The sequence below is a fragment of the Lepidochelys kempii genome, chromosome 8, assembly GCF_965140265.1.
Source record: "Lepidochelys kempii isolate rLepKem1 chromosome 8, rLepKem1.hap2, whole genome shotgun sequence".
Taxonomy (NCBI): domain Eukaryota; kingdom Metazoa; phylum Chordata; order Testudines; family Cheloniidae; genus Lepidochelys; species Lepidochelys kempii.
The window spans coordinates 53,803,800-53,825,345 of NC_133263.1; the positions used below are offsets into that span (position 1 = coordinate 53,803,800).

Here is a 21,546-nt window from a genome sequence, read left to right on the forward strand (position 1 = left end):
ATCACAAGCTCCATGAACAGAAACCCAAAACTTTCAGCAGGAGGATACTTAATTTTTACAGATGATCTGGAGTTGTGTGGATCAGAACTTCCCCGCAACTCAGGGGTACTCAGAGCCAGGGTTTTGGTCCTCTCCCGTACAGATGGTCTGTGGAATTCAAAGCCGGATCCACACTCCCCCAAAATTCAGAATTTGGGGTTGATATGTTTCTATTCATTTGTTAAAGAAAAAAAAATTAGCAAGAGAATATTAATGTCTCCCTTCCCAAACAAACTCTTTACTGGAGCCTGTGAGAGCCCTACCTCTGGGATACCTCAGGTAATGACCACCAATTCAGTCTTTACAGTAGTAACCATATTTAGTGCTATGGTTATGCATGTGAGAGAAGTACCCTGTGAAGGGGAAGGGGAGGTGGCAACTGAAACCCATTCACATCTCTCTGAATGATTCAGGTTGGGGTTGGAATTCCTTGCACGTTAGGTGACCCTTGCCAGCATAATGGCTGGTACAGCCATTTCTAGCCAGCAAAACTGACAGCAGTCTCAAGGCTGCTCTAAAATGTGCAGGGAGCTGAATTTCCCCTGGCTGGCTGCAGGACCAGTGGACGTAGCATCACCTTTGCACTACCTCTCCCCCAGCTTGCTAAGCAGAGCTCTAGCACATTTCAGCATCTAGCCTTAGGTGCTGTCACACCGTGGTGCTGCATCCCCACATTGCATGAGCGTAAGTATATTGGATACATTGTAGCTGTGGGCAGTAGGCCTGGCCCACAGGATATGGGATGGATGCTCCCCCAGCCCGGACTGCAGTGCTTCGCTCAGCAGTTTGTGCAGTTTCAAGCCAGCTCTCAAGCAATAAGCCTCTGAAGAGACTGGGTACTTTGCTGTTGTCTGGGGTTAAAGTATCCAGATACAGAATAGCTAAGAGACAGTAAGAGGGTGCAATGCCAATGGGGGTGGCTGTCTCGGGAGCAGGCTGGCAATTCTGTGAGTCAGCCCTGTCAGCAGGTGTGGTTAAGGAGATGCTAAGTGAATCTTGCTGACTCAGTGTTGCAGGTGTGGCTTGTTTATAGGTATAACGGAAGCGAGAGTGGCCTTCTGTCTACAGAGATCTTGGATCTGAGGCAGAGAGGACCTAGAGCGTGAGATGACCATTCCTGAGGTAGGAACCCAAAGAGCAGTAGCCATGCCTGAAGACAAGGCTTCGGCTGCACATCATGTTATGTTTGTTCATAAAGGTGACCAAGGAAAGGTGAGCCTGGACTCTGCATAATGGGCTAGATCTCAGCTGGCGTAAGTTGGTGTAATGCCACTGAAGCTATTGTAATTCATTAATGTATGCCGGCTGAAGATGTGGGCCCATTGTGCGCACTGTGTTTTAGAGCAGCTTGGGAAAGGCGCCTGCTACCAAGATGATCTCTGGACAACCAAAAACATCTAGAGAGTCACTAAACCATGGGGTACAACTTTATTGGCATTTCTGACTGAGAAGCAGTTCAAGAGGAGTTTGATGATGAGACTGTTGGTGTAGAAATTGCATCCTTGGGGAAAAGGAGTAGGAACGTAGACAAATATCAGTAATTTCCAGATGTTCACCTTTTCCCTTCTGTTTAACTATGTGAGTGGGTGAGCAGCTTGTTCACAAACAGTCATTTGAATTCCGAGTGGTTGTTTGCGTTGTCCATGCCTGTACCCTGTCTTAGTCTTTCCTTGTGGAGATTCGCAGAAGTGGGATTTTATTTGCACAGATGTCTGGGGAATGTGAATTCACTCATCATTATTTTCTCTTCCCCTGTTCACGTGTTTCAGTCAGTCCAAGAAGGGATTGGGAGCAATGCCACGTGGCTTAAGTGAACAACCAGGAATAATGTATAATGGAGAGTCCAAGTGAACAGTTTGCAAACATTCCCTAGGCTGAAATTGGTTTGTCTGAAGTACTGGGCAAATATGTAATAATAATGGATCCATTTGTACAAACTGGGATCGATTCACCAGCAGAAAAAAAGGGCTAAATTCATCTGGTAACTTATTTGCAGTGAATAATTTGACCTGCTCTATTAATTGTGAAGGAGCCTCCCTAGCAGAATAAAGTGGCTGAATAACCCTTGAGGGGCCTTTTCATTTCATTATAAATGTTAATTTGCTCATTGCTCAGTTGACAACTCTGGATTGCCCAGTTTTTGAGTTGATTGGTGTCTGCCTCAGCTTGTCCTCTCATTGCTCTTGGACTTCTGATTGCTTCAGAAGAAAGGTCTTTTATCTCCAGCTGGGACACCATTACATGGGTCTCCATAGTTTGAGAAATAATAATCTGAAACGAAAATGGTAGCAAATCTGTGTTCAAATCTAATCAAGGAATATCTTTGTAGGTATCTCTTATCATACATCCCACAACAGGGACTGCAACCTGCCTGGTTTAAACTTACGTGCCTGTACTGAAGCCCTTTGCAGGTAGTTTTCCATCTATCTCAGTAACCCCTCTGCCTAATCCCAGGATAAGGATGAAAGGAATGTTGCTCTTATTCTTAGCTTTGCTGCAGCCGAGCCATTGTAAAGTGCACTGTGTGGCCAATCTTTATCGCCTGGAGAGAGCTCTCCTGGCAACAAAATAAAACCACCACCATCAAGGAGCGGTAGCTTTGTCGCTGCTGAGAGCACAGCTCCTGCCAATGAAGCACTGTCCACACGGGTGCTTTTTGTCACTAAAATGTCTGTTGTTCAGGGGGGCATAATGAGTAATACTGGACACATGAAAGCAAATAAGGTGTGAAACGCTCCCGGATTAGAAATTTGCCCTCACTTGAACAGCTGTTAATGATTATCCAAAGTGCAGGCCAGTGGGGTATCAGGAATAGGGATGTTTTTGTGTGTATGCAGTTGCACACTTAGACCCTACTTCTGACCTCACAGACTTTGGTGTCAATCCACTGAAGTAGATGCAGTTTGCACCAGAATAGAACTTGTGTGAGTGAGAGGAGAATCAAGCCTCTGGTCAATTTTCTTGTTTCGACAGAACCCAGATTTGTTGATCTTCAGAGTACTTGAGAGGCATTGATTTTTTTCCAGCTTTCCCCAAGCCGGCGGTTTGAATGGGGCATTGAGGGGAAGAGCTTTATTTGTGGTGGGTTGAGAGCTTTGTTGCAATGAAACTTTTTATACACATTTTTGTTCTTAAGTAGAAGGGGCCTAACATTTTAATCCCTCACACTGGGACAGATCAGGAGTAACAGCACTAAAATCATTGGGGCCAGATCCTCAGCTGGGACAAATCAGTGTCGCTCCATTGACTTCTGTAGAGCATTGCTAATTTGCTGTAGGTGAGATCAACCCAATGGAATTACACTGCTGGTGGGTGATCAGAGTCAGGGCCAAAGAATGTACAATCACACAGTTACAGAGTGGAGCTTTCTAATTAAACTGAAATGCTGTAAATAAATAATCACCCAGTTGTGTACACACAATATCAGATTTGCCAAGGTGAGTTTTTTCTGCTTTTGATTGCTCCCTAATCAGTTGCACTTTGCTCATTAGCCTGTACATCCCCTCCTGCCTCTGCCCTCATTTGCATCATGCAAATAGATTCTCTCTGCTCTTTTCTCACCTGAAATCTTTTTTTCCTTTCCTTCAGGAGTTAAAAACTAACCCTTTGCCTGCATGGCCTATAAAACACCTTCACTCTCTTGTCAATATGTGTGATGAAAAGCATGAGATCACTGGGATTCTTATAGACCAATCTAGCAGTTTTTTCAGATAACTTGGACTGTGAGATATAATTTTAGTTTGGGTCTCTGTCTAAAAATAAGGAATAATTATTAGTGCTTCAACCTTAGATAAACTGTGTTTATTATAGCTGTTAGATAGAATTTAAATTGTTCTAAGGACATTGGAATTGCTAGACTGGATCAGACCAATGGCCCATCTACTCCAATATCTCTCTCTAACAATGACCAGCACCAGATGCTTCAGAAGATGGAGCAAGGAACCCCATAATGAAAAGTTAAGCAACAAGATGTCCGTGGGAGACTAGGAAAGAAAAGTTCCTTCCTAACCCCAGGCAGTGAGTGGTTGTTTTATATCCCAAAATACATGGGTTGATAGTCTGTATACAACTTAGTTCTAGCTTGTTTTCTATATTGCCTTAAACAGGTTTCCATGTTTTTCTATACTCAGGTTTGTTCCTTATTTCATTCTGGTGTATTTGGTACAATTGCTTGAGCTCTTTAAATTGTCTTTGTAACATTGCAGCCACTTAGCACAGAGAAAAGGAAATAATAACCCAAAGAGGATCTTTCCCAAATGATTTCAGATTCAGATCTTGCCCCATGTAATTTGATTTGTGGGAAATGGAGAACAAAATGTCATACAGATGAGATTCTTCTCAGTAAATCAGAATTGTATACACATGCAAATATGGGTCACGCTGTATAATAAAGTTCCAATTAGAAGTAGTTTTAAAAAGCTTAATACATGTCTATTAGATGTTGGGTAAAAATTTTTATAAATGCCTAAGTCTTAGGGCTATATTTATGTGCCTAAAGATGCCGATAGGCGCCCAGTGGGATTGTCAAAAACATCTAATAGGTGCCATTGCAGATAGGAAAATACCTTTGGCTCTGAGGCGCTTATGAAAATTGTACCTTGTTGTAACATACTTGACTAGTGTGTGTGTTAGATGGTGAGACACAGCTCAGTAGATGACATTATGGGAGTTCCTAAACTATGGTTCTAAAAAAACCGAGTGGAGTGTTGTATTCTAGTCTTGATTAGCCATTTATTGAGACATCTGTGAATCATTTCCTAACCCTTTACAAAGGGAATCTTCATATCAAATGCGACCTAAATAGTCTCCGCCCAATGAGTGGAGATGAGCTAGAGGTACAAAGTTCAAGTATGTTTGGACCCAGCTTTTGACTAATTCAATGCCTGTACCTTTCATTCTGAGGGAGGTCCCAAAGCTCCTGCATTCTGCACACGTTTGGCATCTACTTGCTTTTATTTTTGAATAATATTTGTGCCAGAAACAAAGAACCATGAAGTGGAGGATCTAGAAATCCTCCCAGAGAAGAATCCTGCAGCATTTCAAGTACCTTCAATGATTTTTGTTTCTGACCCTCATTTGAGTCTTTGCCACATGTTGCATTCAGTCTTGGGCGTGGCAGATTGAAAGGACCCACTTTGGACTCAGTGCCTCCTTCGTGCTTGGAAAAAAACCCTGGTTAATGGTTGCCACACCCCATCCCTCATCTCCTTTAAGAAATGTCTAAATACCACCTCCTCTGGTGGTAACAACCACATGAATCTCTGTGTCAGTCCTGGTCCATGTTCCTTCTCTGATTTTAGACTGGCAGGGGTCAATTCTTCACCTGGTACTGAACACCTCAATCAAAGTCTCTCTCTGCCTCTGTTTCCTCAGCTGGAAAATAGAGGTAATAACCCTTCTCTGCTTTGAAGGGGTGCTTGGAGGCTTAATTCATTCATTTATGTAAAGTGCTGTGAGATCCTCAAATGGAAGGGGCTACAGACATGCAAAGTAATATTCCTGTTTGAGTGCGCTACTAACAATGAGAGATGGTCTTCAGAAATGGTTCAGAAACTTCTCCAGAGTTTGGGGGTGTTGGGATGGGGATCCATGTGTTTGGGTCAGCCCCATCTCTGGTAATACTGGAGACTAGTATACACTTGCATGCTGGAATGGATGCTGAAGAGCCTGCTCAGCAATTTATCTGAGAGATCCAGTCATTTCTTTACTCTTAAGTGGCACCTGTTGTGAACATCAAAGTGTGTGCAAGGGCAGTTGCATATTCCATTGGCCATTGACTATCTGCTTTTGTGTTCGTAATGCAAGCTCCTGTTTCTGACAGTCAGACCCTAGAAGGAAAAATATCCAGGGTGATCCTTTTGATTGCAAGCAGATTTCAGAGCTGTCTCCTGCTCGGCACATCAGGTGTCTTGCTTAAATAATCTGTTCAAACCTGCTCTGAAATGATCCATGGACCTCACACCCCTGAGTGGGGACAGTGAGTACTTCACATTGCCATAAGATAATCCCCCTCTTAGTCACTAATTGAGAGTGGTGTGTATTGCCCTGACACAGGGTTTCCTCAGAGAAGGCTCATCTAAAGGTCCCCAACGCTTCAAATAAATTGGGGTTAATTTATGGCTTTGCGTCAAAAGTATTCTATATAGGTTCTTATACTGCGCTCATCCCTGTGGTATCTGAGTGTCTTCCGATAGTGCATTAAGCGACATGACTAGCATCTGTCACGGTTGGTCTCTCATCCTCTCCCCAGGTGGAGAAGTAAGTGTGTGCAGTGAAGTGTCTCGTTTGGGAATTTAATTACACCCACATACACACAGCTTGCTATATGTTTCTGTTAGAGAAGGCTGGGAAAAGAAATGAACTTTGGGCTGGGAGCGATGGGGAGGTTTGTTATGGTCCTTTTGTTCTTGGGTGAGTTCAAGTCACAGTCTCAGACTGGCCCCTGACGAAGTTCTGGTTCCTGCACAAACTAGCTTTACCCTTGTGTCAGAAGAAAAGGAGTACTTTGAGCTCATGCTCAAATAAATTGGTTAGTCTCTAAGGTGCCACAAGTCCTCCTTTTCTTTTTGCGAATACAGACTAACACGGCTGCTACTCTGAAACCTTGTGTCAGAGAGTTCCATTATTCCCCAGAATTTAGATGGTCTTTTAGATACCCCAGGACAAAGCCTCTGAGAACCCTGCAGGTAAGACTCAAGGCCTTGAACTTGATTTCATGTTCTATGGGAAGTCAGCACATGTAGCAGAGGACAGGTTTGATGTGCTCACGGTAGCCTGTGTTGCTGACGAGATTCACTGTAGTGTTCCATAGCACTGGAATTTCCTAAGCACTGAAGGTTTCCTGCCCAGGTATATCACATTGCTGTTGTCCAGGCGAGAGTTGGGTGTTGCTGAGGCCGGGTCTTTGTCTACTGGGATGCAGGTTCAGATAGTTTAGGTGTAAAACTGTATCAAACTTGGTTTCAAATTGGGTTTTGCTTGGACATTTAAGGCTCATTTGGACCCCAAACGTTGGAGGCATGTGAAGCTGAAGGAAAGGTTCTTTGGCACCCCTGCAACCTAAAGCATGGAGTTGGTACAGCTCTAAAATGCATGTTAAGTTGGCCAGAGTGTAACACTATAATTCCTTTTGCAGGAGAAGTGGGGAGCCTGCTGTGACAGCCTGGGCTCTAGTTACCAGTCAGAAGGAAGGGGAGAAATCTCAGCTTCTCTGCTTGACCCCTCCTAGATACTCCAGTGCAACCACAACTTAAGTCTATTGATTTTGACTTTACAGCCAGTTTAACAAAGCAGCCATCCTGGGCTTCTAGGCACCCTTGACTTAAATAAGGCCCCATTTGCTGAGGTATTTACACCTGTGCCTAATTGCAGTCAATAGGGCGACTCACTTAAAATAAGGTATGTGCATAGGTGCTTTGCTGAACTGGGGGCTAAAAGCACAGTGGCAAAATGGGCAAAAGCCAGCAGCTCCCATCCCCTTCAAACTGGAAAATAGCCAAGCAGAGATTAAATGAATCCCAAACTGTATCTGACCTCAGCTCTTGTCCTGCCCCTCCTTTCTCAAATCCCCGTGGGGGGAAGGAGGCCACCAGCATGCCAACAGATTGGAGCTGTGGTGGCTCAGGGGAGGCGAGTTCACAGGGTGAGGACCTCTCCAGGACACTCCTTCTCTTTCTGTAGGAGTATTGGATCAGAGGAGAGGTGCAGGTCCCCCAGACCTCTTAGTTCTCTGGGCTTTAAAGCAAGGGCTTGCAGCACAAATGCACCTCCTCCTCTAGAGGAAGAGGTGAGCCCATAACCACCCAACGTGCAACAGCTGACCACATCTCTGCCGGGTCCAGGTCTCTGCATAATGCAGCATGTCACCACTATGACTGTGGGAGGCTGGAAAGCAAGGCCCATTAAACGCACACATGCCATCCTCATCAGCAGCTGCCTGGCTATTTGCCACCTCCCTGGCTTTGTTCCAGCTCCCTTCTCTGTGCAGTCTAGACCGGATGTTTTCCAGTCTTTCTCATTTGTTTGCTATCAAGGTTTTCTGGAAACCATAACATTAGAATCCTCTTTGGGTTTTTTAGAATGGCCTTTGTACGCCTTTGCTGGGGAGCCTCTAGGGAAGGGTGGGAGATGCTTGGGAGGCATTGTGGGAGACCCCAGTGGCAGGAGAGACTCCATGGGTGGGGCACGGTGGGAAAGTCAGATTAGGGGCTGGGCCGGTGGGGCCTGCTGATCGCGGCAAAGGGGGAGCATTGGGCAGAGCGTGGTAGGGTGCTTTGGGAGTGGACTAACGGCCGTGTCGGTTAGGCATGGTGGGGATGGCTGGGGTTACATGGTGAGGAGGGAGTGCTAGTGGAGAAGTCTGGGAATAGCTGTGCAACGTGTTTGGGGGGCAGAAGTTTCCTTGGGCAGGAGATGCAGGGAGGGACAAGTCTAACATGGGGAGACAAAGTTTATTGGTGGCTCCTCCCTCTGTAGCCTGAAGCCAACCCCTTTGCTCTCTCCTTCACTCCCAGTTCCCACCTGCTCCCCACTCTGTCTTCCCTTCATCCCCTCTTGTTACCCATTTTTCTGTTCCTGTCTTCCTCTCCGTTTTGCCCCTTCTGCATTCCTGTACTGTGGCAAGGTCTGATACCTGATCCCTCCCCACTCTTCCTTGGGCTTTCTCTCTCGCTCCACAGCTCTGGTGTCAAGTCCTGCCTTTCGCTACCCCATGTCCTCTCCTCCCATTTCTCTCCAGCAACCCCCTCCTTAAGGCTCCCTGTGTTCCACCAGATCTTCCCTTTTCATGGCTGCCTGGTTTCTCATTCAAATTCCCGCGCTGGGGCATGTTTGGAGGGGAGGAGGAGGACTAGTCATGGCAGCAGAAGTGCACCCACCCCAAGGATGGTCAGGGGAGGCTGTCCCTAGCCTGGGGCCATATGCAGCACGTCTGGCCCCTGATGGAGCAGCTGAAGCTGGGTTCTGGTTGTGGGGGGGGGCAAGGGGATGCTTTGTTCAGCCACGCATGTGGTCGGAGCCTATGGCTCTTACCATGATCCAGGGTGGGATATTGTGGGATTAGGTGGCCCAGGCATGAGACTGTCGGGTCAGAACACCACAGCTGCAGCTACCTCCCAGATTAAGCAGGACTTAAGTTTGTCTCCCAGTGCTTGTCATTTCACCCCTTTTGAATCCAGCATGATAAACAGAAAGGGGGAAAAATCAGATGCAATAAGCTATTTTGATTATGTTAAATCATTTCTCCTGTCTGTATCCTAGGAAACAGAACTCTGGTTTCTGAAGGGGGTAGGTTTGTACCTACTGTACGTTGGGGCGGCGGCCGGAGGGGGAAGGGAGAGAGAGAGAGAAGATTGCTAATTGCGCTGCACACAAGAGACCTAGCACAGAGCTGCTCTGGCCTGTAATTAGATAAATTAGTGGAACAATGACCCAGTTTTCCTTGGTTTTTGGATTGCTGCAAACAGCTCTGAGGTCGCTCCCTCCTCCTGCCCCGCTCTCCATCTTGTCTCCTCCTTCTAAAACATCCCGGGCAGTCTTGTCAGCTCTGTCTGTTGTGACCCCAGCTCCGCCCCTACCTGCCCTCAACCAGCAGGAGTCAGGGCTGAGCAGTCCTGTCTTCCAGCACTACTGTTGTGCTTGACCTTGGGGTGGGGTTGCTCAAGGGGGAACCACCACCACCTCCTTTTGCCTATCTGTGAAAGTCTAATCCCAGTGTGGCCCTCCGTCTTGCCTTGTGACCCGAGCGGAGCGTGCCATCTGGGGTCAATGCAGCTGAGGCCGGGTGGGCATATAACCTCCCCGCAGAAGGAACCCATCCCAGTTGTTGCTTCCCCTACCCACCCTGATTGCTGATTGCATTTTAATTCTTAAGTCTCATCTCCATCCTTGTCCTGCCGTTCTGTGGCACTTCCAGGTTCAGGGAGCCTGGTACCTTGAGCCTGCGGAGCATTAATCCTGAGATGTGTAGCTAACCACCCGGGCAAAGACTCTGATCTTCTGAGCACTGTCTCTGCTCCAGACTGATAGTGCCCTGGAGAGAGATTAAATTGATCCCAAGCAGGCAAAGTACAGATCTGAAGAGCACTGTCCTGGCAGTCTAAAAACCCAGAGCATAATTACATAGCATTGCTAATGGTTAGAGCAGCAGGGCATGAATCTTGGGGCCTGGCTCTCCATGGCCATGCACTGTAATCACTTGCTCCTGTGCAAAGCGAATGTCAAACATTACCTGTCTGGTTCGGGGGTGTTTTGCGCACACTTTGCACAGATGTAAATGGTCGCATGAGCTGAGAAGCAGCAGTGAATCAGGCCCATGTTGTGCTCTAGTGTGTGGCTGGTTGGGTCCCACTGCACTCAGAGACTGCGTGTGACTCCTGGCACTGATTGAGGGCCTGATCCTTGCTCCAGCAGCCACCTGGGGCTGGTCTGCCAGTGAAAAAACAAACTTAATTGGGGTCCTATGCAGCATTGTGATGTAGTGCTGGCAGCTGCTGGGTCACCCCTCCTGATTCTTGGTGTAGGGGGTATGGCCAGGGAACTGCTATGTCTGGACGATCTCTTGTCTGTCTTAATGAATTTGGGGGGCTAACTTAAGTCAGCCTTGAGGTTGCTCTGAGTTGTGCCTTGGGACCCAACTGATGCTCAGCAGCTCCAGGATCAGGGAGACATGAAGTTGGTTTAACATCCCCACCCAGGTCCTGAGCTGCTCCTGATGCTGACCGGCCTACTCTGAGGACCTGAGCCAAAGGCTAAGAGTATGACTCCTCATCCTGGCACGATGCAGGGCGGGTTGCACTGCACTCCGGCTGGAAATGCGGATCCTGGCAACAGTGTGTTTGTTTTAATTATTATCTCTATCACTCCATTAACACTGCTAAGTTTAGACCCCAGCAATCGCTGCTGACTCACTGGAGGGTAAGGTGCACCAATTCAGGTTGTCAGGTGCCTTGTCTGTGATGGCCCAGTCACGATGTCTCCCTCTCGCAGGCACGTTCGCGCTGCCAAGTCTCTGTGGCTAATAACTCTGCTTTCTCATTGTCTGGCTGCAGCATCCTCGCCACAGCTGGAACTCACTTCAACACCCATGTGGACCTGCGGACCCTGAGGGCAGTGCGAGTGCTCAGGCCTCTGAAGCTCGTTTCAGGCATTCCCAGTAAGTTCGATCTCCCACTCTTTGGCGGGGCACATGAGTTGTGTATGTCCCTCAGGCTTGGGAAAGCACTCATGCCACCGCTGGAGACAGAGGGTGAAATCCTGGCCTTATGGAAGTCAACAGCAAAACTCCCACGGACTTCAGAGGGACCATGATTTCACCAGTGATGTTTTCCAGCAGGGAGGAGTGCATCCTCTCCTAGATTCCTACAGGAGAGGTGCCATCGGTGATGTGGAAGGGAGAGGGGTAAATTCAGCATGCAAAGATTTGGGGCCCACCCCTGCATCTAGATCAGGGCCATACAGAGGTATTTGGGGGGCTAGGGGTAAATTCTGCAACAAAGCCCCCGCCTTTTCCAAAAAATTGCCACTGAGGGGGATGCTGTGGGGACAAGGGTGCGGGGGAGCGTAGTGGTGGTGTTAGAGCGAGCATGCCCTGCTCTCACCCCACAGCAGTGGCTTAGTTCCCATGCCGTGGGGATGGGCCTGGCTCCCCATGCTGTGTGTTGTGACCTGGCGCGCCAGGGTCACAGCACTGCACAGGTTTGGCTCTGCTGCCCCACTGTCATGACGGAGGGGCTGCTGGGCCAAACAAGGGTCACCGGCCCAAACCTGAGTGGCTCAGTGACCCCTCACACCAGGTCACAATGCCACATGGTTTGGTGGCCCTCTCAACCTGGGGGGGGGGCTGGGGAAAATTGCCCCTTTTGCCTCCCCTGTCCCTTCTGCCCCAGGGGGCCCTGATCTAGAACAAGGCTGAATGCTTTCTGGTGGAGCACAACTGGGAATCCCAGGATTCACAAAGGCCAGAGACTCCCATTCCACTAATTCCTCCGGGGCTGCGGTGTATCCATTAGTAATTTCCTTTTTCCCTCCCTTTAAACAAGTAAAGGAATCAGTCTATTGGTGCTCCTGATCTGTCCCTCTCCTGGGCCCTGAATGTACGGCTTGCTGGGTTAATAAATGAGGGGGTGGCAAGGGGCTAGGAGGGGGACTGTAAGTTAATGCCTGAGGCTCCCGCTTCTGAAGAGAGACCTCTGGGAGGTAAGGAATTTGGTCACAAGCAGAATGTCCTCAATGGGACTGGATGTGACTTGGTTTATGGTCGCAGGGATTTGTCATGGTGGAAGGCATCATATCCCTCTTGCTCACCGGGTGGCCTCTCTCCCCTGCATCATAAGTCAATTTCCATCTGAGAGCTGGTCAGTGGTCTGTGTAGGACGGTCCTGACCCAGATTCTAGTGCACACAGGGCCATATCACAGAATCCAGCCTCATGGCAAGTGGTTCTCTTGTCAACAGCCTCGAGAGAGAGGCTGGGAACTTCGTAGTCACAGAAACTGAACCTCTCATCTCTTCCTCAAAGGTGGTGGCGTAGTTGCAGGGCAATAGTGGGAGAGATTTGCTGTGCTTGCTGTCCTTTGTACCCCTCATCTGTCCCGTCTCAGTCTGGCACTTTTCACCAGGGCAAAATCCTCTCTTTAAAGTGTGAATTTGACAGCAAGCCAGCACTTGTGGTCCCTGCTCAGGAGAGCCGTGAGATGGGAGAACAAGTCAGGAGCGAGGTGCTGTGACAGAGCAGGGTGTGGAGAAAACACACCATTGCATTTGGCCCACATCATGCCTGGCTCCTGGCACTGCTGTCGGCACTCCTCTTGCCCTGTCAAAGTCAGGTGGGGAAAATCCTTAAAAACCTCCCTTTCTGCAAGGTACTTGGCAAAACTCTGTGCTCTGGATGGCTTTCCCCCATTGTTATCCAAAGTGAATGCATGGGTGGGCTGTTCAGAGGGAAGCAATCAAAGGTCACACACAACACGGGAGCCATGCAGGATGTGCACTTACCCGTTGTGCATGCACAAATGCATGCATTTGGATGCACAAACTAGATACCTGCGCATGGACACTGGCAGCTGTACGTGCAGTTGCTTGATTTTTTTTCTTTCACAAACAGCTGCATGCAGGTGTGCTTTTGCAGTGACTACTAGGTGATTCTTCTTCTGTTACGGCGGGACTTTGAAATATGGTCCTACCTGTTTACCTTGCAGTTGCCACTCGGAAGGCAAATCCGAATGAGTAGTGGATGTTTTTATATGGTAGCACCTAGAGGCCCCAACTTAAATCAGGGCTCCATTGTGCTGGGTGCTGCACAACACAAAGTAAGAGACTATCCTTGCCCTGAAGAGCTTTCAGTCTAAATAAACAATACAAACATGGGGTGGGGGGGTTAAACCAAGGCAAAGACAGGTGAACTGACTTGCCTGTGGTCATGCAGCAGGCACTGTCAAGAACAGAACCCATCCTGAATCCATTGTCCTGTCCACTAGGTCATGCTGGTCCTCTAGGGGCAAAATTCTCCTCCCTGAGCCTCACTGCATGTCTCTATCGCCTATTCTATCCTTGCTTCTGGAGCAGAAGTCTGTAAATCTCAGTGGAAATTCCACAGGCGGAATATGCCCAGAAAGAGCTGCAGTGGAGAGAAGAAAGTTCCCAAAAACCCAGAAGTCGATGCTGGGTGCTTATGGGAGTGGCAGATGCCTATTTGGCAAAGGTTTCTGCACGCTGTGCTTTGCCTGGTCCCATCTGGCAGATTACTGATCCTTCCACATCTCTGTAGCTCACCATCCTTTTACCAAGAGCCTCTCCTGTAGGGAAAGGGAGAGATGTTGTCTCTGCTGTTAGCTGGGCAAGGTGGTGGGAGGGTCAGTGAGCTATGTCCTCTCTCCTCTTTCCCAGGCTTACAGATCGTGTTGAAGTCCATCATGAAGGCCATGGTGCCCCTTCTTCAGATAGGCCTCCTGCTCTTTTTCGCTATTCTGATGTTCGCCATCATCGGCCTGGAGTTCTACAGTGGGAAACTGCACCGAGCTTGCTACACGAATAATTCAGGTAGGCAGGCTGCCATTCCACTCTGTCTGTTGTGCATGGCAAACCGTTGTGAGCAGCACCCTTCTCAGCTCAGATGAGATGATTGACTGTGTATGAGCCACTCTGTGGCCTTGCCACGCTGAACCCCAGCTTGTCTGGTTCAGCTGCAGCAAGGCATAAGCCATGCTGCGGCATGGTGGTATTGACACTTCAGACTGTAACACATAACTGTCACCACACGATCACAATGGCTGAGTAAAGACTGAGCTGCTGGTCCCTGGTGCATGGTGGGGAGAAATTCCATTTCCACACAATGCCCGCTGGAATTGGAGTCAGGCCATCTCAGGGGTCACTCCCTTTTCGCACTGCTATGTTCCTGTTGGAGCTCTGGGCTCAGTGATTTCCTCTCTTCTTTTACTGAACGCCACACTCTGTTTTCCTCTCCTTGAGCCTGCTATCAGCCAGGGAGGGTGGCAGTGAGGTAGAGCTGGTTGCAAACATTCATGGTTAGAAAAATGTCAGCAAAAACAGATTTGTCGTGACTATATTTCCCATTTTCTAGCCAGCTCTCCAGTGGGGATGGAGAGATGGGTTGGTTTTGTAATAGATTCCAGCCAAGGATAACCTTACTGTGAGATAACGGGCAGCTTCTTCAGCCGGAGATGGTAAATACAAACAATTATAAGTCACTGCTAGTCTCTTTCCTCAGGGCTTAACAAAGTAAAATCCAGCTAAGAACAAAGCAACTCAATCACCTCCCAACAGCCCTTCCAGGCTCAGCCTTCCTCTTTCTCCATACTGCCCTCAGGCTATCCCTTATACAGTTCCCAAAAGCTGACCTCTGGACTCTCAGTTCTTTGTAGAGAACTACGTTTCCCAGAATGCCAGCTCTTAAAGGGCCCAAGGACCATAACGGGTGCACGTGTGCTCTGAGGCCCAGTGACTGATGTTGTTATGAGTGGTTTCTATCAATCAAAACCATCCCCAATATCTGTTCTTGTCTTCATATCCAATACCAGCTGATCTCATTTAAAGAGAGAGGATTCCCATTCTTGAGACTTAGCATGGGCAACTGTAAGTGTTCCAGAAATCATGAATAAGGACTCAAAAATCATGAGATTGGCATACAAATCATGGGATTTAAAATGATGATGATGGTAATACAATGTGGATTTTACTTGCCTTTGGGTTTTTCACCCTCTTGGGTGCACTTGAGTCACATTTTCAAGATTTTCTTCACAATTATAGGGGCTAGAAACTTGCTTTACAAAACTCTCCTGAGATGCTCAAGTAATCACAGGATTTCAGGATCTGGGGCTTTAAGGAAAACACCAAGCATCATGAGACTCGTCATAAGGATTGATAATACTTCAATACAGAGAAGAAAAGCCACCTCTTTAGATTATTGTGCCCACTGTGTACTAGCTGCTTTCTAGACAGGCAAAAAGGGAGAGGTCCCTCCCCCAAAGAGTTCACAGTCTAAGGTTTGGGGGGGAATGGGAAGAAACATACTAACATACATCAACAGAACCAGCCATCCCTGCTCAGGAGTGGCCAAATTCAGAAGGCTCAGCATTGTTTTAGGTCAGGAGTGAGGTGCATTAAAAGAGGCATGTGAGCTCTGGGGCTGCATTAGCAAGGAGTGCTTCGGGTCAAGCTTGAGATGTACTGGCAGAGCGTTGAGGGTCAGAAAGTGGGGGAGTAAATCTGGAAAATCAGGGCACTGTAGGTCAGGATTCCATGAACATTCCAGTGACCTAATGTCCCCCCAAATGTGAAAGCTTTAATAACACAGCTAGATGCTCATCCCACCTCGCCTTCCACTGGGTATCCGGGCTGGGCTCTGTCTGCTTCTCTGCATCTCCTCCGCCCCTCCCTGATCTCTGTGCCCTCCGGGCATTGCTTTTTTATGATTGCAGGTGAACTGGAAGAACTGGATCCCCCACATCCGTGTGGGGTGCAGGGATGCCCCTCGGGTTACGAGTGCAAGGAGTGGATTGGTCCCAATGACGGGATCACTCAGTTTGACAACATCCTCTTTGCTGTGTTGACTGTCTTCCAGTGCATTACCATGGAAGGGTGGACCACAGTGCTGTACAATGTGAGTGAGGCTGCGGTGGTACTCGGGGCTCTTAGAAGCTCCACGGGTTGGAGAAGCAGAAGTGAAGTGTGTTTTTGCTGAACAAATCTTCCAGGCTGTGGAGCTCTCCTGGGTCTCCTGTTTGGGCTGATGATGGAAATGGGGCTGCTCGTTAGTGGTGGGATGTACAATTACAGGTGAGCGCAGGCCGGACTCAGTTCTGGTTCCACTGCACATCTGGGTACCTTTTGAGAAGGAGGAAAAACTAATTCATTGGAGAGCCAAATGCAACTTTGCACCCATCAGTGGTTGGATTTGTGATATGTTGCAAAGAGCTGGTCAAATGGCAAAGACCTGTCCCCCGTGCTGGCTCTAACGAACCTTCAGTTGAGGGGTGGGGCTTTGGGAAAAATGGGCTGGATCAGATTCAGCCCTACACACCGTTTCCTCCCTCACCCCTGTTGGCAACCAGCACAGCATGAGCACCTTTCATGGCACAACCGGTCCCAGTCCCCGCGGAACAAACAGACTGCAGCCACTGTGTATGCCAAACTTCACTGAAGATTGCAGCATGACTGCAGGTGTGCTTCGCTGCGCTCGGCAAGGGCTGGAATTCAGTAACACGTGCAGCCTCCTGTGAGTGGAGCGATAAATGCATGAGTTGTGCTGCTTTGCTTGAGAGCAGGAGAGGGGGTTGTGTGATGATGACACGAGGTGGATTTTGTGCCTTACACGTTTGTGGAGCAAGTTCTGTGATGCACTGATGAAGCTGCCTGAGTTTTGAGGCTTTTTCTTTGTAAGGGAGCTGTTACTGTCAAGTGTTAGACACTGACAACGTCTAAGGTGATGTTGTGTTGTGGGGTTGAGGTTTTATGTATGGGTTTTAAGGTCTGGGCTAGAAACAATTGGGCCAGATTCATCCCTGGTGTAATTTCTGCTGACACCAGCAGTGTTACACCAGGATGTATTTGTCCCATTTTGTCTAGCCCATACAGAAGTTTGTAGAAAGGCTTGTATCACGGAGAGATCTGGGAATAGCAAACCCCAGTGACTGGAGAGCAGCACATCATGCAAACTCTGCTGCCTGGATGCTGTGCAGAGGTGCCCTTAGTTTGAATGTGTATTTTGTCAGCAGAGTTGCTAACCTAACCCTATGGTGGCAAGAGACACAATATGGCCTATCCAAACTTTAGAAGGGTCCTAGTCCATGTATATAAGACACAGGGCTTTTCTGGGAGGGAATAAGCAGCTGTGTGTGTGTGGGGGGGGGGGGGGATTGCAGAGAATGGGGTAAAACAAACACGGCAAGAAAACAGAGATACTAAGTTAAATCCACAAAGGGGCTTTGTTCTTCCTCCTTATAAGAAGCTCTTCAGTGTCTGGAATTCTCTGCCTGGAAGTGAGTGGCAGAATCTACCTTCCTGGGATTTAAAACGGAATATTTTCTTGGACACCAGTGGTGTCTCAGGGTATAAATGGGATTACAGGCTTAACTGTAGTGATGGCTGCCCACGCAGAACCGACTAGGAGGTGGAATGAGATTTTCTCCCACAGAAAGCCTTGAGGGGTTTTTTCCATTCCTTTGAAGCATTTAAATAGGAGCTGCCTGTTAGAATTATTTTGCGTCTCCCACACAATGTCCTGCAATAGCATGGGAAGATCAGGGTGAACGCTGGATCTTAGCCCTTCTTGTGTGTGTGGCTCTCACTCTGTGATGCATGCACATACGAGACAGTGAGCTAATTTACAAATAAGATGTACATATTCCTCCTACACACGGCTTGAGCTTGATAGGGAATGTGCCTCTCTGCCTCTTCGCCTATTGTTCATTTAGGAATATTGGGACTGCAGCCCATCTCTGTCCCCCTGCCTACCTCACTAGCCTTTGTGCTCTGCAATCTTGTTTTCTGCTTAAAACCTTGCTCTTATTCTCAGTGCATGTACATTCGCAGCTCCTCTTGCTGCCTTTGGCAGGCTGTTTCTCACATTAGTAGCTTACCCTCTGTGGAAGTCAGGTGTTTAGTTTAAATGCCTCTCATGCCCAATCCATCCTTCTCTTCTCCTGGCACACTCCCTTCCTAAACTGGTTTTGTTTCTCTAGAAATGGTGCATGGAACTGGTCTGCTTCAGCTGTTGCGTTTCATTCAATCAAACTCATTTGCCTCTTGCAAATATTACTGTATATACAAAAAAGAAAAGGAGGACTTGTGGCACCTTAGAGACTAACACATTTATTTGGGCATAAGCTTTCGTGAGCTACAGCTCACTTCATCGGATGCATCATGCTCAAATAAATTGATTACTATATATAGTTTCCCTCTAGTTTAGTTCAACCTGTTTGTTAGGTTAGAGACTTCTCCTTGGGACAGGGCATGCCCCAGTCCCCAGGCTTTAAACTCTGCGATCACTGTAAAAGTCCTAAGCCCACTGGCGATCCACATAATAGGTGTTTACTGTGCTTGGGCGAAGGTCACATTAGTGGCAAGTGCAAAATCTGCAAGTCCTTCAAGCCCAGGACGAAGAAGGAGAGTGACATTCATTTGAAGGCGCTCCTGATGGAGTCTGCCCTTACCCCGGTACCAGAGCAGCGCTCTGATTCGGCGCAGAGCATCATGACCTTGGTGCGCAGCACCCTGCCAGTACCATCTACAAGCCGGCACCAGTCTCCTTCCATGACTCCAGCCAAGAAGCCCAGGAAGACAGGGCGAGGAACGTCTCCAGTTTTCCACAAGGGAAAGGACAAATCTGGGCTGGACCAAGGTGCATTCTCAGGTGCCTCTTCACCCCCTTGGGGATCCTGGGCCCCAGCTCAGGTCAAGCAGTGTAGCCAAGCCCACTCCCCGCCAGCTACCCCGGATAGCGGCGGAGGTCCTCAGCTCTGAGTGCCGTCCAAGATGGAGGCCCTCCAAGTGGCACAGGACATTATTTCCCTCCCAGTGCTGCCCACTCTGGCCCCTGCGGGTTCCCAGTCCCGGGGTAAACCTGCATTGAGACCACCACAGTCTCCACCTTTCTGGCACTGCTCCCCGTTGTGGGGGACGTCCCGCCAATGGTCGCCCTCTCGCAGCTGATACGCCTCTGATCGTGATAAGCAGAAGCTTCATAGTCCCATCCGGTCTCTCGACCTTTGTCAAGGGCAGTGAGGCTTGAGGCATGGCTCGCTGGTAACGAGGCACACGTCCCCCGTCCCCCCCCCAGCAGGAGTTTCGGAGTTGGCACCCGGAATCTCCGTGGCACCAGTTCCACTGCAGGGACAGGTCGAGGGACCAACTGTTTTGTTCTCCAGACCGTCACCGATCCCCCAGGGTGGCGTCACCCCATGCAGCTACATCTTCACGATGCCAAGCCCGCTTTAGTTCCTGATCCCGCTCCACATCCCGGTCCCGCTCATCAAGTGTGAGGTGTAGATCACTGGCCTGGTGCCATTGCGGATCCATCGAGTTCTGCCGGTCCCCGAGGCCCCGATCCAGATGCTTATTGAGGTCAGCCAGATCCCAGGAGGGGCGACCAGTACCGATCGGGACAGGGCCATCAATCAGGGGAGCGACCGCTGGGTGTGGTGGACGTAGTTCCAGTGGAGTACAGGAACAAGAGGTTCTATTCCCGATACTTTTTAATCCCTAAGGCCAAGGACGGTCTGCGGCCCATACTCAACCTGCAGGACTTGAACCTCTACTTAGCGAAACTGAAGTTCTGCATGGTCTCCTGGCCTCCATCATCCCCTCCCTGGATCCGGGAGACTGGTGCGCCTCCCTCGATCTGAAAGATGCATACTTCCACATCGCCATCTTCGGGGGACACAGACGCTTCCTCCAGTTCACGGTAGGTCCTGACCACTATCAGCTTGCAGTCCTTCTGTCTGGCCTAGCGGCAGCACCACAGGTATTTATCAAGTGCATGTTGGTGGTGGCGGCTTACCTCAGATGCTGGGACATCCAGATCTACCCATACCGCGACAACCGGCTTGTCAAGGGAAACTACAGGTCCAAGGGGATGTCGTGGTGCTACTGGGCATGTGCCATCGCCTTGGCCTCCTGGTGAATGACAAAAAATCCATATTAGTTCCAGTACAGAGGAGAGTTCATCAGAGCGGTGCTCGACTCGACCTGCACCAGGGCGTTCCTGCCGCTGGAGTGATTCAGGGCACTGACGGACCTCATTGCGGAAGTCTCCGCATTTCCCCTGACCACGACCATGGTTTGCCTACGCATACTAGGTCACATGGCAGCATGTATATATGTGGTGCACCACGCCAGGCTCCAGATGCGACCCCCCTGCAGCAATGGCTAGGGATGGTTACTCCCGGTCCAGGGACCACCTGGAGAAGGTTGTCACCATCCCCACGACGGTACTTACCTCACTGCGATGGTGGACCGATCCCGGGAAAGTCCTGGAAGGAGTTCCCTTTGTCAGCACTCCTCACTCAGTGGTACTTGTGGCACCTTAGAGACTAACCAATTTATTTGAGCATGAGCTTTCGTGAGCTCATGCTCAAATAAATTGGTTAGTCTCTAAGGTGCCACAAGTACTCCTTTTCTTTTTGCGAATACAGACTAACACAGCTGTTACTCTGAAACCTGTCACTCAGTGGTGTCCACTTTCCACATGAGCCAGGACAGCTTCCTTCCAGTCTTCTGCCCTAAGCCCCATGAGACTCGTGAAGAGAGGCACCTTCACGCTTTGGATGTAAGAAAGGCTCTGGCTTTCTACCTAGATCGGACAAAGCCTTTCCGTAAGTCGACTCAGCTTTTCACCTCTACAGCTGGTAGGATGAAAGGCCTCCCAGTGTCCACACAAAGGATTTCTAACTGGATCAGCTCTTGCATTCGGACCCGCTACGAGATAGCGGGAGTTCCTCTGCTGCCGATCACCAGAGCCCACTCGACTAGAGCTCAGGCATTGTCAGTGGCCTTCCTGGCGCACGTTCTGATCCAGGACATCTGTAAAGCTGCAACGTGGTCCTTGGTACACACGTTCACAGCCTACTATGCCATCATGCAGCGGGCCAGGGACGACGCTGGGTTCAGCAGAGCTGTGCTGCAATCTACACATCCGTGAACTCCTTACCCACCTCCACGGGTACTGCTGGGCATCACCTAAGTTGAATAGACATGAGCAATCAGACAGTTACCTTTTTCCGTAACTGGTGTTCTTCGAGACGTGTTGCTCATGTCCATTCCACGACCCGCCCCCCCTCCCTGCTGTCGGAGTTTCCGGCCAGAAGGAACTGAGGGTGGAGGGGATCAAGAGCTGAGCTTCATGGTTTGAGCCCCTCTTATGCACAGCTCTTTTCACAAGCACCCCAAATCTCCTTGCACACCATGTAATACGCAGAAGCAAAGAAACACAGCAGGCCAATGGAGACAGCCCCAATCAAGCCTTGTACAAAAAGTTTTCCAAAAAGCAGTTGGA

General features: G+C 49.0%; 1 protein-coding gene across 1 annotated transcript in view; it reads left to right on the forward strand.

Moving 5' to 3' along the window:
- The window catches only part of CACNA1E (calcium voltage-gated channel subunit alpha1 E), a 421,822-nt gene that overhangs the window by 237,019 nt on the left and 163,257 nt on the right, over positions 1–21,546 (forward strand). The window contains exons 7-9 of the mRNA XM_073356587.1: positions 11,088–11,191; positions 13,923–14,075; positions 15,974–16,155. Coding sequence (XP_073212688.1) covers positions 11,088–11,191; positions 13,923–14,075; positions 15,974–16,155 — 439 coding nt within the window. The remainder of the gene's footprint in view (positions 1–11,087; positions 11,192–13,922; positions 14,076–15,973; positions 16,156–21,546) is intronic.